General features: G+C 40.5%; 1 protein-coding gene across 1 annotated transcript in view; it reads right to left on the bottom strand.

Moving 5' to 3' along the window:
- Positions 1–16949, bottom strand: part of myo5aa (myosin VAa) — a 79175-nt gene that overhangs the window by 60846 nt on the left and 1380 nt on the right. Inside the window, exon 2 of the mRNA XM_030079321.1 lies at positions 1–88. This exon is cut by the window's left edge and continues 23 nt beyond it. Coding sequence (XP_029935181.1) covers positions 1–88 — 88 coding nt within the window. The remainder of the gene's footprint in view (positions 89–16949) is intronic.

The following is a 16949-nucleotide window of genomic DNA, read 5'->3' as shown; positions in this document are numbered from 1 at the left end:
GCAGGGAGCTGTCGCCATTTTTGTAGTCCTTGGTCAGCTCAGCAGACTTCCACACCTCTTCCGCATCGGGGATCCACACCCGAGCAAACTGGGAGACAAGGAGACAGGCAAATGGACAACGATTAGGTATAAAAACAGCACTATTTGACTGTATTAAAAGAACCATAGTGAATATTGTGGATTTAGTCTCCACAGTTGTTAATCATAGGACATATCAGTAGTTTTGAGGCATTTAACTTTTAACTGTATTATGTCTGCTGTGACTGAGTAATAAACAAATTGATATACCAGGAAAATAGTTCTGCTTCACAAATCATCAAGACGAACAATCACTTCTGATCATAATACCAAACACAGTAACTGCGATTATACTGTTTTCAAATATGCAGCCGACTAGACACAGGGCTAGTTGGTATGCTGTATTTTACTGGTCTGCAGTTAAATAAAAGTATGCATTTTTACAATACTGCTTTCAACAATATTTATAAAAAAATAATAATAATAATAATAATTACAAAAACACTGCAAACATATTGAAATTTAACTTATACCACTACAACCACATACCATCAAAAAAAAGAAAACAATATTTATATATTAAATGGCCATTATAATCACAAAATATTATATAAGTCAGCTCATTCTAAAAAATAAAACGGCTTTGAGGAATGTTTAGGGCTTCTTTGCATCCATAAGGCAAGGCAGCGAGTTACGTGAAGAACCCAAAACAATTCTTCCATGAACCTTTGATCTTAGAAGAACCTTCAGTGAACCACTAGTTTTTCAGATGTACATCCTCGACCGTGGAGTAAGAGCTCTCTAGCAAACCACATAGGGATATTTACTTGAGGAACTTTAAGGTGCTCCACTGCTCCCTTTGGATCCTAGAACCACCAGTGGACCCTTGGTTTTTAGAGTGTACCTTGCCACCACTTCCCAGTAGCAGTCGGCTGATTTCTTACATGCATATGAAAGCACAGATTGCATTACAGCGTCACAACCTGGTCACTCTCCAGTTCTGTCCATGTCAGACCTGCTTGTGCCAAACAACATCCGAAAACACTTTAATGGGCTCATTTCAACTTGTTTGAAAGACATCTGAGCGGTAATAATAATCATAATAATAATAATGATGATGATAATGATGATCTGAGCCTTTACTGATCTCTCAAGTAAAAATTCTCTTTATTCATTCCTCCCTCCATAAGGGGATCAAACTCAGAGCAGCACCCATGGAGCTTGTAGGGATTCAGTGTTTAGCCCAAAGGCACTGCAGCAGGGCGGATGCTTGGTGTCAATTAAGCTTAAACCCTGGCTGTTTGGTTGATGGATTCATTTGGTTCTCTCTATTTACAACACCACCCTGCAAAACTCAAAAAGTATACAATAGTATACTTTCCTGTAATCAAAGACCTAGTGAAAACCATCTGAATCCTCACTGTGCAGTGCATCACTCACCTGGTTCTCCAAGAAAACTAGGGTAAACATTAGAAACTATTTACCCAGGTTTGGCCTAAATCACTTCATCTCAGCTTCTCTACAAAGAGGGTTAGCAGGACGGGTTTTCCTTTTATTGCACAGCCACTAATACAATTAAACCCTGTCCCTATGACCTACTAGGTTCTGTGTTTTCATAGTCTGTCTGAGCTTTAGGTCTAACAATTACAACCACTCATAAAACAACACACACTCTGTCCATAGAGAGATTCGCTTTGAATACAAACAGACAACAGCAGCTCATACATGGCAACTCAAGTACGTAATCAGTGGTCAAATGTGTGTTCAATGTGTGGTCAAAACTAATAATGGGTCTCGCATACAGAGGACCCCACACCCATTCTCTCTTTCTCTCTTTCTCTCTTTCTCTCTTTCTCTCTTTCTCTCTTTCTCTCTCTCTCTCTCTCTCTCTCTCTCTCTCTCTCTCTCTCTCTCTCTCTCTCTCTCTCTCTCTCTCTCTCTCTCTCTCTCTCTCACACACAATTTTTCAGCCCTTAATGACTCGTGGCCGGAGGCAATCAGCTGATCACCACCATGTGAAAAACACTGATGAGAGCTGCCGGTCACATGGCTGAGGAATCCAGCTCACAGATGCAGACACATATTAAACACACACACACACACACACAGTGACTTTATGGTATAGGGCTGCGCAGTGGCAGACAGAGCAGTAATGTGTCCTTAGAAACACACAGTCAGTCTCTTATAGAGAAGGAGTGTGTGGAGGGTATCAGTCTCAGGACCCAATAGTGAGGAAAAACTGTAGTGGAAAAAGTAAAGAAAAAACAAGACTGAATGATTACATGAAAAAGAAAATATTATATTACATATCTACCTTCTACCTAACCTATCTACCTAAACTCCTTGTTTCCCTGGTTTCTGAACACCATATGATTTGAAATTCCCCAATTCAAAAGTGCACTTCATAAAAAGAATGTTGAAACATGCTCGCTTTGAAATAGTTATGTAAAGATAACTAACTATGCAGTGTCAATAAATTTTAAAACTATGCAGCATACTGCTGACATGCTACAGCTCAGGTGAAATAAAAAATATGCTCATTAAGGACAAAGGTGTCGTTTTTTATATGAGGCGGCAAGAAGTTAAATTCTGAGGCTCAAGGAGTTTCAGAGTGACAAATTCTTGTTAGTTAAAATATAAAAGCAAAGGCCAAACTACTTTATGCATATGGAAAGCCTATCCAGGGCAGTTACAGCTAACATGCTAGTCTGACTTGTGGCTTTTAATATTATTTTTAGGTCTGTACAGCCAATTATGTAAAGTCTGACTTATCTAGATAAAGAAAATCTATAGTTTTAATCTATTACTGTTGACTTCAGGTCGACAAAATCCATTAAATCCAAAATCCATTTGTGCCATCCTTATTTCGGTGTACCATGCATATTTTGGCACTGCACCCATTCTCCATAGGAGTTCTAGGTAAAACACACCACACTAAAATAACTGATGGGTTCTGTTTGGCTCTCTCACTTCTCTGTTATCAGACCTCTGGGTTCGTTAAATCCTTTATGCTGCCAAGAAACCTGCACTGAGTCCACTTTGCAGATGAGTAACGTTACTTCTTCTATACACACACACACACACACACACACACACACACACACACACCATGTGAAGAGCAAGATGGTTGTTTGGCCATAGTAAGTTGGTAGTCACTAGTCAGAGCTCTGATTGGTGAGATGTGTGTGTGTGTGTGTGTGTGTGTGTGTATGATGATGGCCTCAAGGGGGATATTTATAAAACAGCTGCTATCCAGGTACAAGAGATCATGCTCATTTATGAGCAAGTGTGATCTCACACACATCAGTTCACACACATTTATGTCATTACAACCTCTTCAGGGCATTGGCTTATATTCTTCCCTGAACTCTTACCACTCTCACACTGACGTTATTTCTCTGACCTCAAACTTAACCCAACTGTGACTCTGAAATGACCCCCACAAAAACAGATGAGTCAAAAATATAGATAAGACAATTTCCTTGGTCTTTTTTTTTTTTTTTTTTTTTTTTTTTTTTTTGTCCTTGTTTGAGTCATCGGTACCAAGTCAAGAATAAATATAGCTGAACATAAAACGCAACACACACACACACACACACACACACACACCCTGCTAAATCACTGCTGAATATAGATTAACTCTACTCGCAGGAAAACCTTGAGGTGTTATAATCTCAGCTGAGCTTCACTTATTACACAAAAGCCCCTCTGACAAATGCACTGGACATCGCAAGTTATAACAACGATAGCCATGAGAGCTGTGTGTGTAACCACAAATGTCTGCATCCCTGATTTTCACCAAAGTAAACCATCCTCCGAAGTGGACAATTAACGTTGGTCTCTATGTGCAGCCGTGACCATCTAAAAAAAGCTCATCTTCTACAAAGCACAACACTGAAAACAAATATTACTACTACTACTACTACAAAAAAAACGACTTTAATCTTATGCAATGTAGTGTCTCCAAAATCCCAGGTGCCACCCCTCACCTAAACCACAAGGCATATTTCCTGTAGGTGTGAACAAGACTAACACTGATAATCTCCTGTTGTGTGCTACATGTGTGAAAGGGCAACTCCACTTGAAGTCTGGACATGATCCTCCGCACACTGTGTGGAGTTCATGTGTGAAAACGGCTATAGATCTCTCCTACTGGACAATGTGCTCAAAACGCTGCAGATTTACACGTACATGATTCAAACAAAAATACATGACAAATAGCAGGTGATTTTAGGGGGGTTGCTGTCCCCCTTGTTAGCAAAAATAAACAAAATGCATCCCCTTTGCAGACTGGCCATCCTCCTTCTCCATCCCCGAGTAGCAGAGAGAGAGAGAGAGAGAGAGAGAGAGAGAGAGAGAGAGAGAGAGAGAGAGAGAGCAGGGGCAGAGGGGTTGTTTATTTCAATATGTTAGTTCAGTCTGACTGACTCATTGATCCTTTATCTGACTGAGGTTTGTGCAAGTTAGAATCTATATCCATTGCTGCCAGAAGCATGTACAGTCACATAAAGTTTATACCGTCAAAACTACAGCGTGTTTTCCAAAATAAGCATTGTTGAAATGCTTAATGGCCACATCCAGTGAAAGAACAGGCCAACACAAAATATGTATTTACCCTACTAGCAGCTCTATTAAATCAAAACTATCACAATTATAATATCAAGAATTAGGCTTGGCCTACACAGTATATGATAATCCTGCAGTACTAACATAAAGTAGCCATACAGAGGCAGGTTCGGGTGGATGCCGGTCTGTCTTACTCTCTCTCCTGTAGGGGAGCACAAAGGCAGAAAGGGGGAAAGGGAAAGTGCAGCAGCAGCACAACAAAGGCCTGGTCAGAAATTAACAGAGTCATAACCTTTTTTTATTTGTATTTATTTATTTATTTATTTATTTTTTTTTTTTAAAGTAAATCAAATCGTTGTGCCACAAAATGAGAGATATCATATCTACCACAAAATTGATCTGGCAATATAATGTAACAATTACTTCAGAATTTAGTAAATGGTCCTAAAAATCAACTCAAAGGGCAAAAACTAGGCTTCCCTGCATGTGCCAATATGAGGAGGGGGCTTCTGGGAGGTGTACAAGAGTGTTGGTTGGTGGTGTGGGAGCAGGGAGGTGCTCTCATCAGGCCATCCCCCTTACAAAAATAACAAATCACCTACTGATAATAAATAAATAATTACATGAAGACTGAGGCAGCTGAAGCACATGATGATGATGGTGGAGTGCCAAGAAACTTTGTGGATCATTCTCGACAAGGATGGGTCAAATTAATGTCCTGTGAAAAATTCATGGCAAATTCACACAGGCAAGAGAGAAAGACGGCATTGTAGAACAGGAAAGAAAGTGGTCAGTATGTCCTGCTGCGTCATTACAGATCATCTGAATCATGACATCATGGTCACACGAGGTAGAGAGAGAGAGAGAGAGAGAGAGAGAGAGAGAGAGAGAGAGAGAGAGAACATTGAGGAAAAGTGATTAAAACTTGATTTAAAACATTTCTCTCCATCTGTTTCTCATTTTGTCTCTCTCTCTAATATATCTAACCATTTTTGTACCCACTTTTTTTGCCAATCCTCTCTCTGTAATCCTCTCTTTGTGTAAGTGAGAAAAAGAAAAATCTGTATAAATGTATAGAATTTGTATAAAAAGGTGTATAAATCTGAATGATAATGTATCTGACAGATAGGCATCTAAATACTAACAAAAACACTATACACTGTGTGGTTGTTTGAAAATAACTGCATTTGCAAAAAAGGTTGTTCAAGCTCACAAGAAGCTTTTTTGCCAATTAAGATATTATGCAACAAACGGAAACAGAGACACTTTGTGTCAAATAAATACTGATGTATGATTTGGCAGGACTGTCCCTGTGTTCATTTGTACAACCCCTCAAAAGTGCCTGCATGCTGTGAAATGTTTTCTGTAAGATATTGGCCCACCTCAACCTCCAGAAATGGTGTACCTGCCATCAGCTCCAGTATTTAAGGTGCATCTCAATTGTATGGCCATTATTTAGTCATTATAATGTCACAGGGTGAATTTCTTTGCTTGCATCCTCAGATAAAAACATGAAATAATGCCAACATGAACTGCTGCTTAAGAGCAGCAACTCATCTCATTATTTTTAATCATGGATGTTTTGTTGATATCCAGGGAGCCTGTTTGCTTCAACCAGGATGTTGGAAAGGTACCCGGGTCACATTTTATTTATTGAGACGTTCCAACTTTGAAGGAAACGTCTCCCTCCCCCTCTCTACACCATTTGAGTTTGTCTTTTCACATTTTCTGCTCCTGGAGGAGACTGTCCCAGAACTCACTATAGGCTCCTAGCAACAGAGAGAGCGAGACAGAGGGTGAGGAGGAGGAGGAGGACAGATTTAAAAATAGCAACAACGCGTTTTGAGCAGCATCACACCTCACAGAGGCATCGCTGCCCTGCTGGGCGCACTTCCTGATGCAGATAATCCTCACACATACTGTATGTGCTAGTGGTCGGCCAATAACCTGGGCCAATATCTGCCATTTCGTGTGCTCCTGAGGCGGATGCTGGTGATAATCGCACTATAACTTCATTTTTCATTCATAAGTTTTTTTTTTTGATTACCTGTGGACATTTATTTAGTTGATACTTTTTAAAATTAAAAATAAGTGCACTGCAGACAGAGCGCAGATCTACTGAGGCAGATACAATGCAGAAAACATTAGTTAAATAAATGTTCAGCAATTCTGTGTCTCATTTGTTATTATTATTAAATTGCTGTACTTTATCAGATGCAAAACAATGACAACAACGACAACAATATGATATCGGCATTATATATCAGCCATCAGTATCAGCCATTGAAAAACCCACATCAGTCGATCACTTGTGTGTGTGCCCATGTGCGCGCACACACACACACACACACACACACACACACACACCACTTTCACACCTCAAAGGGTAAGAAATATGTCAGGCACAATTACCATGAATTACTTAGCACCAACACATGCTGCCAATTACGTCATGTTGTTACTTCCTTCTTCCTCCTTGAACAATACTGATAATTAAATAAAAAAAAAAAAAACAGTGAGAGAGGAGGAGAAGGAGAGATCTACCTTGGAAGGGGCAGAGAGACATAGAGAGAGAGAGTCTGAGAGCGATGCAATGAAGCTGCGCAGGAACTGAATCATATTTATAGACCAGCAGATTCCCCTGGGTTCACTAAACAGAGGAGAGACGAAGGGCGATACACATACACGTGCGCCACACTGCGTGCACACACACACACACACACTGACAGGCATTTACATGCTTTGATGGCATTTTTTCCCCACAAAGAAAGATGAGCTGGGTAAAAAAAAAAAAAAAAAAAAAAAAAAAAAATGCAATGAGTCAGACGGGTGCCGCCCTGTCTGCATCGCGGATGCATTTGTGGATGTATGGGTGAATGGCTTGACTGGTGTTGTGTGTGGGTGAGGTGGAGCAGGAGGAGGAGGAGGAGTAAGGAAGGGTTAACGCAGATTTCCCAATATCTGTGACATCAGACATCACATGACTCCGAGGCCCTCACATTGAGCCACCACACGAAAACGTGCTCATACTCCTGTCACCTGCCTGATGGATGGACCCAAACAGTGGATAAGGAAACTAGCTTTCTAGGTCAGAAATTTCCTTTTGTTTTGCCTCGGGGAAAAAAGATATCTTAAAATCTACTAGGTGGACTGCCATGAAATTTGGCGAGCACATTCATGTTCACCAGAGGATGAAGCCTGTTGATCTCTGATGATAGTAAAGGTTTTTCTATTGTGATGTGAGACAAATAAACCTGACTTGAAATGTTAGGATGTGTGACCTTTTCATTTTTTTTTTTTTGAAAATGTCTACAGAGGAATCTCATGACTCTGTATTGCAAAAAATTTACTGGCATGTTTTCATCAGAAAACGTCTCACAAAGCAATGCTGAGAAAAAAAAGCACCCTAAAAACAGGCAAACAACATGCAGTGTGTGGCATGAATCAAATACACAAGGCCCCCTTCAAAAACAATGCATCTGCATCGAAGCAGTAACAGCTGCTCTCATTTGAAATGAATGAGCTTCCCCCTGTGCGTGACATGATAAATGTATTCACTGCAAGCGTCAGTCTTTCCCACACACATTGCTTTTCTCTGATCCCAGGAAAATGCCCAATCGAACGGCATCTGTTTTTGTAGCTTCCCTACAGTAATGATAACAGATCACAGGGCTTCACTATATTATGACCATTATAACTAAATGAAAACCCAATTAGTCTGAGAGCTATTCCTGATTATTAATTAGAGCTATTAGTGCTACTCATTTGAGGAACAAAATTATGTTACTGTGCTGCTGGAATCTCATATCAACATGTCAGGATTCAACGAGTATGGGTTTTAGAAAGCCAGCACATCAGGATTACTTTATTTTGGAGATTTATCTTGAACATTAAGTATAGAGCAAACACATACCCATTCATGCATTGTGAAGCTCAGTCATGCACCTCCCAGAAATAACCTGTACAGTGCAAATGTAACGTCTAACAAAATTAAAATATTCAAATCAAATTGTTTTTTTTTCAACTAAAAGCTGCAAGTAGGTTGTGCCGACATTAAGTCAGCTTAAATTTGACGGTTTTCAAAAAGTGACGGTGCCAAATAAATTACAAGGATTCACTGTAGACTCAGTGAAAACCTCTCTGAAGCAGCAAATAGATGGAACATTAAAATTCTCCACTGAATCCCAGTTTAATAACACTACTATCACAACAACTACTACTACTACTACTACTACTATTTATTATTATAATACACAGCTGTGTGGAATCTAAACAAAATGTTAAGGAAACAATTCAAGTTAAGGGCTTCTTGAAGATATCCAATGTAATATGAATCACTTACGCAACAAAACGTATCATTTGCGTCACATCTGGGGTGAAACACAATGACTGGCTGACATTTGCTTTTGGATAAAAGGCCAGTATCACCGAATTATATCAGCAAACCAATTTGTAGGCTGATTAAACCAATTTAATGGCCCTATATGGTTGAAGAAGATTTAAAAAAACGAGTAACAGTGATGTTTACAGATTTAGGTGAGCAGTTCAAGTGAGTACTGACAATGACCCTCTACCCGTCTGCCTACAGATTAATGTAACAACAGAGAAACCGAGTTTATGCAGCTGTTTTTCCAACCAGGTGAGTTCCCCTCCGGCTGAAGGTGTGTTAATTAGTCAAAGAAGCTGATGTCATTTTTGATTATAATCAAAACAGACACACACACACACACACACACACACACACACACACACACACACACACACACACACACACACACACACACACACACACACACACACACACACACACACACACACACACACACACACACACACACACACACACACACACACGGTCCTCCGTGGCACATGATCGTCCATCTCTAGATTAGAGTCTGCCTCCCCTCTCAGCAGCTCAGAGCAAAGAACAGCAGGGAAGGGCCACTTGCTGGAGGCACAAGGCTGGCCTTACAGTAATCCTGGTCTAACCAGAGACAAAGGATCAGCGCTGGATTAACCTGACTCAAGGTTTAACACCAGCTCATCTTATTCCAGTCAACTATACCTCTATTTCATTACACCCATATGGTTAGAGGTACCAGTTCTGCAGCAACTACAGCAGCGACTTCTAATCGTGCTACTACTACTGTTACGAAGGCAGCCAGGAAAACAGACCACTACTTCTAATCTGTTGCAGGCAAAACAAAATACTAAAGCTAACCAGCCTATAGCAGCATATACAAACCAAGGTTATTATAGTTTTGTAATTTTCATTTGTTTTTAGTTTTATTTCATTTTGATTGTTTTGTTTTCAATTTCAGTTTAGTTTTAATTCATTTTTAAAGCCAGTTTGCTAGTTTGGTTTAGTTTTTATTTTTTTGAAAATTAGCTTTTATTCTTTTCAGTGTGACTTTTAGACTTTTTTTGTAATATGGGCTTTGGGCTATGTAATATGGGCTTTTCAAGGGCAACCTTCAAAAAGGTCTTGCTTGTGCAACTGCGCCGACATAATGATGTCAGCCATCTGCTGCATAAAACTGGCACAGCTAAAAATTTTGGTTTATTTTAGTCAGTTTTGTAAACAAACAATACAGTTTCAGTTAATAATTGTTTTTTTTTTTGTAAAGCCTCGCTTTCATTTTTATTTCAGTTTACTAAAATGTTTGTGTGTCGCAGCGATAATAACCTTGCTACAGATTCATTCCAAATTTTGATTTTGGTGTAACATACTTTGTGTGTGACATGATGTCTTTAGGAATAAGGCCACAAAACACGGGTAGGAATGGAAATATTATAATGCTATCTAGGAGTAGAGCTATGAAAAAAATTGATACAGCTGAGTATTGTCATATTTTTTTCCCATTACAGTATCAATTCTCTCGCCCCTTGCATCAGTATGTGTATTTTTGATGTAATTCATTTTCATATGACTTCATGACATCTACATGTTAGTACACTGTGTTAAGTGAATTGTGCTAATTCTGTTTTAATAAATTGGAATAGGAATTTTGCATTAAATTGTTCTGAGTCACTCTGTTACTGTACCCAATTCATCATATATGTATTGCAATATTTTGTGTTACAAATTATACTGTGACCCATGTATCGTGATACACACAATATTGTGAGGTCTTGCCAAGCCCTCGATACTGAGGAGGTTGGCATTCAATATTCAACTGTCCAGACCAATGCAATGTTATGATTATTTTCAGCACAGAATACAAATTATTATCAACTTACATTTGTCCTACTTTTGGGTGTCATGAAAATTAAGAAATTTTCAGCGACAATGTGTCCCAAAGCATATGACCAAACTGTAACACGTCACAGAGCCCTCCTTCATATTGATTCTGCTGCAGTGCCCACAGGCGTTGATTCATTCCTGCTGCTAATTTGAAGGACACTGGAGGAGGACAGAGGTTTGGAGGTCACAGAGAAGGTGACACTGGGGAAGGGAAGGGTGTTAAGGCCAGGGCGGGGCATCTATCAGAAATGTTTACAAATCTGCACAAAGTCAACAGCAGATTAGAGAGACTTAACCCCGATAATGCTGAGCTCTGAGCTTTCACTGTTGGATCACAGTCCCTCTGGCCTGGTGTGACTCTGACTTCTGAATCCTCCCAAGGCTTTCTCCTGCATATCCAACTCTACACTGTAGGTGGTCTAAATGAGTGTTTTTCATACCATTTCAATGGAAAAACTATTTCAAATTTGAACTTCTTGGCTTTTGTGGTGTCTGCATGGGCTCCAAAAATGACTTTTTCCCCCTTGCATTAGAACTTCAAAGCGACCATCGACAGTTCTTTTTTTCCCCAGATATCATCTGTACGATCTGAAACAACTTATAATATCCGATTCACTGTGCATAAGCCCACTCCATTAACCACATTACTACCTGCATGTCACTAAAAGGGCAAAAAAGACTCTGCCTGCTGTACTGTCAGTGAGCACTGCAGGCTGATTCTTAAACTAAACATAAGCCCCAAGTCCCATGCCTGCGTCTTCATAATAATCCTGATACATAATATGTGAGGATTTGATTAGAGAATGCATTATGGCAAGCCTTAGCAATTCAACTGCAGTAGTCAATGAAGATTTAAATTTACAACTTAGCCACAGTGACCCGGTTGTTGCTGCAGAGCCATACGGGGCAAGCCAGTGCCTATTCATTACTCATGATCCTAGACTTTTCCCAAAATAAAATTTCAGTAATTATGTTTTAGTCATTAATTTGTCTTTAGGGCAAGTGTTTCAGGTAAACAAAGTGAAACATCAATTATGTTTTTGAAATATGCCAGAGGCCGGCTAGTGACATGACACCAACGATCACTTCTTTTCATATTACAGAGGAGTGGCTGGGGCTGGGACAACAAGACGGTTCATAAGCACCCCAATCGCAGGAAACAGACGCCCAATAGTTTTTAAGTTACAGGCCTTCTGCAACAGCATGTATGTGAACAGTGTTTCGCCTGCACATTCGCAGTGAAGCAGTCAAAAGAGTCCCAGACTCCACAATCCTCGTCACATGACGCCACTCATGTGAGAATCTGCTGTTTTTCTCCTCAGCTGGGCAGACGCAGCATGATGCCAAGACTCTGAGAGTTTAGTGTTGGAGGATAGTTTGGTGGGAAGGAGCCTCACTCGTCGTACTACATTCAATGGTGTTCCTAAACTAGCCTGTTGGCACAACCGGTGTGCCAATCTTCATTGAGTGCCAAAGGAGATCAGAATCTCTTACTAAGAGCTCTGACGCTGCGCAGCCACTAATCACATTAGTTCAGTCAGTGTCAAGCCTTGGAGAAGTTCAGCTCAGGCTTGCACAATATGGCAGTGTAGAATAAGGGGATGTCAGCAGGGCTCCTGGGTAACAACATTAGGTCATTCATGTCTGTGTACTGTGTACATCTTTATCAGACCATATACCTGAACGCCACTGGAATACAGCAAACAATAAATGGGGCAATTAACAATGTTCATCTAACCAGCTCAGAATAAGAGATACTATGCTCTCAGTTTTGTTTTGTTTTGTCTCTCTCACTTGTTGGACTGCCAGTTTGTTAATGACAAAATGCTGCAATTAGGATGAGAAATATTTTTTAAATAGCTTATAAATCTACAGTACATTGTCCAGTGCTCTGGCGGATTATTTATTCCACAGGAGATGATACGGTCTTGCCATTTGAGCCAAATAGGGTTTTTGTTTCTACAAACTAAACATACAGCTTTCCATCTGAAACACTTGGGACAGGGATGAATCTGTAGCTTTTTTAATGCTTCCAGTGAATATGTAATAATGATATAATAATATTAATAATTTTGTCCAACTTTACTCTCTGGCTAAAACTGCATTTGTTATTAGGCAGCATTAGCATGACTGAACATTGTATCATTACCCTGCTGATTTCAACAAAAGTGTTTCCTCTACATAGATTAGTCCTGCATGAGGGTGTTGTCAGGACCAGGGCTCCATGTTGCCCATTAGAGAGGCACTGTCCCACTGTCAAACATCAAATTCAAGAGCGGAACGACATGCTGACAGAACACCTGATAGCTAACTCAGAAGAACCACATATAAGCTAGGCATTAAGACACAACAGTCTCCATTTCAAAGGATTAGCCTGTTTCATTTAATTCAAAGTCCATCCTCTTTAACAACTCCAGTTCCACAGAAACTTGTTGGACCAATGAATGTAAGGGTGGGGTACAAGCTGAAGCTAAAAAGAAAAAAAACAAGGCAAAACACTTACTTGAACAAACATATAATCCAGCTCCTGGCTCATCTTGTCTCTTAAGCAACTCTCTATCTCATGCTGTGATGCTGGCAATCTTCGGGATGCCTCTAGCCACACACGCCACAAAACCAGACGCTAATCGATGAAGCACTGAGCTCCAGAACTTCCTGGCGGATGAAAACTTCCCATTGTGTCTGCAGACAGAGCAGCGCTCACCAACATTCCCCGCAGTTCCTCGTCCTGTCAAAGATCTCTGCATAGACTGGCCATCCCTGCTGTCTGTCAACCGTCCCCGCTTCCACCCTCGATCACATGAGTTCTCAGACTCAGATAGCAAACAGGACTTTCCCCACAAACTTCTGATATGGCTCCAAAAAACAAATGTCTGAGAGCTGCACATACCAGCACTGCAATTCAGTCCTGTTCCTATGGGAAAGACTGAAGGTGTGTGCGTGTTAGAGCTGCACATATAATCATATACAATCATGTGTCGCAATTTTAGTTATACAGTTAATTAGAACTAAGTGATACTGTGTAATATTGTAGTACTGTTATAGTGGCCCTTTTCATTTTAATTTAAAACACCCAGTGGAATTCAAACTGTCATCATGTTAATGTAAGATACTAAAAGTGGAATAAAATAAGTTTGTTCCACAAATCACTGAGACAATTACTCAGCAGCTTGACATCTAGCAAAATAGGATTATCATTTTAGCCATAAACATGCACCAGTTGCTCTGTGCATCTGCCTGTGTTGGACAGGAGTGTCATGACTACATGCCAGTGCATACACGACATGACTGCACAATTACCTTAACCGGGTTATGGTGGTAATCTAATGCACATGCTCCCGATCAGAGCTTGGGAGGAAAAAATAAAACCACACACATTACACAATCTAAGATTGAGCACCTGATACACTTAAGGGGACACCTAGAGCACATGAGGCATGACTGCATCTATATCCTAAACTCTTATCTATATATATTTTGTTAAATACAATGTATATAGATAGTGAATGTAGTGGCACACACTGTGCATTTTGCACATTCCTTTGGCACTGTATTATTATAATGTGTAGTTATTACCTCATAAATAAAGAAAAGACAATGTTTCTGATCCTGCATGCAGCATTAGATTGCTCTGTGCTGGTGGTATCATAGATGGGCAGAGCGCTAACTGTGTAGGTTGGGAGGGTGGAAGATCACCATGAAGAGAACATTTGGTGCCTTCTGGGAACAAACTGCAGGACAGTGGAAGTTCTGTTTAACCCATGGTGGCAAAACACAAACTGTAAAAGTCATTCAGAAGCGTGAACACTATAAATTTTTTTGAATGATTATTTGGACCACGGTAATTCTAATGGGATGTATGCAGATATAGTGACAGATGGCGTCCTACTGAATCATTACAGTAAAAAAAAAAATCCTACAAAAAAACCCCCAAAAATATGAATATGAAAATCTTTAAGGGCCTTGGCGATAACGCTCCAGACCATATAGCGGTTTCTGCAGCATTTTAGTCAGTGTACTGGCAGGCAGCGTTGTGCATTGTCCTCTGAAGATCAGATCCAAGAGGCTCAGTTCTCTAAAAGTGCCTAATCACTGCAGTTCCTTGCCATGCGATTCACCATTTAGATATTTAGCAGATATCCTCAATATAGAGAGACATACAAATAATAAATGAGTGAGCATTCTTCAAGCATCAAAAGGTCAAGCAGCCAGATAGTTCAGAGTAATATATATATATATAAAAGGTGCTATAATATTAATCAATAAAGATAACAGCATTTCTTTTACCAGCAGCTATGTTCAACTGCAGGGCTGGGAACTGGCAAGGACCTCTGATACAATAGGTGTCACAATGTTTGGGTAATGTTCTGCTTTTGCACAACTAAATTGATGAGCAAATGGTACATATAAGAGTAAAACAACAACAAATCACATGGAGGTTCAGGTGTGGAGTCAGGCTTGGGGGTCAAGAGGGAAGGTGGAACACCTGATCAGAGGACATGTAAGACACTCCAGAGCTTGATGACTGACAGCGGTCTTCAAGTGTTTCACGGCCAACTGAGAGCCGACTGCATTCTGGCGAAATCCACTGGTGTGCACAAAATCAAGGGTGCTTGAACTGTCAGAGGCAAAATGTCACATTTCCCATGCAGCAAACCAGTTTTAAAAAATCTGTAGAATTAAAGAGTTTTCTCTACAAGCAGATGCTCATGCATAGCCACAAGGGCTAACCATGCTTGAGTTATAAGCACTCATTGCGGTACTGCAAGACACGTTTGAATTAAGTGTCCTTCAAATGATATGGGAATTTTGAACTCCCAGCTTGTGTTTGGAATAGCCTTCACGGGCCACGGGGCCTTCAAATTTACTCAGTACAGAGGAATTTAAATTCAAGTTGGACAATGGAAGCTGCCCAAAACTGGACTGAAAGAGCTTGCATAAACCCATCTAATGGAACATAGCCTCACTTCGCTTTCCATCAGAGCATCCTCCCTTCCCCCTCTGTCCTTCCACCAGAGCTTCTCGCTACACATCCCTGTCTCATTCACTTGCACCACCTCTCATTATTTTTACCCCCCCTGTCCTGATCTGAGTCGACTTCATCCAGGATATTGGGTAAAACACAAAGGATAAAATATATGTATAGGAGGTTGGCACAATAAAGTATGAAATGAAAAACACTGATTTCTGCTCTCCTGTTTCTCTCCTCCACCTCACATTTCTGCCTTCACCTCTATCTCACCTCTCTTTCCACTGCCATCCCGCTTGATCCCATGGTCTGGCCAGAGAGGAGCCAGACTTAGGCTGGAGCAGAATCTGAGGCTTTGTGTGTGTGTGTGTGTGTGTGTGTGTGTGTGTGTGTGTGTGTGTGTGTGTGTGTGTGTGTGTGTGTGAGTGTATGTGTGTTAGTTTACCAAGCAGCCTCAGACCCACTCAATGAGGTTCTATACGGCTGAGTCATACACACAAAGAGCAGAGTGTTCTAGGAAAAGTAAATCACAGAGAGGGGTCTGACATCAGAGGTTGACTTTAAAGACTAGCTGTACTGTTCAGGGGAGGAAACTGACTCGCCTCTCTACTGGCTATACTGGAAGGTAGCCAAAACCTAAAAATTCACCTGCTAATAAAGCTATTTCACTAGCCAGCAAGATTTCTTTAGAATGGAATAGTCAAAATGATGGCAGGCCGCCTGCCAAATGCTGCTACTGGAAGAGGAATCAAAATTACCACCAAAACAGCCAAAAGTTGCCAGCTTTGGGTGAATGGCAGGTGCTAATTCCTCACCGCGATGCTGTTAAGCTCATGCACTTGACACTTGACACATCCACTATGTGTGTGCATATTTCTTTTTTTGAGAAATCTGAACTGGAGTGAAGACAGCCCACTGATCCCAGCAGAGAAAGTCACTTCTGGCTTGCCTCCCTACAGGAAGGTCAGGGGTCAAGTGCAGGTCAGCTACAGAGTCATACCTCTGGAACTGAGAGGGTTCAGTCACTTCAGCAAGGTGACTATTTGTTGACATACAGTACAGGAATGTGCTCAGACAACAGAGAGAAAGACAACAGGAACAGACTGAGTGTAACCTGGTCCAGTTTTAATGAGGAATGACTGGAGTAGCCAT

The sequence above is a fragment of the Myripristis murdjan genome, chromosome 3 (genome assembly GCF_902150065.1).
Source record: "Myripristis murdjan chromosome 3, fMyrMur1.1, whole genome shotgun sequence".
Lineage (NCBI taxonomy): Eukaryota > Metazoa > Chordata > Actinopteri > Holocentriformes > Holocentridae > Myripristis > Myripristis murdjan.
The sequence above is the reverse complement of the archived record's forward strand: the minus strand, read 5'-3'. Positions and strand labels throughout refer to the sequence as shown.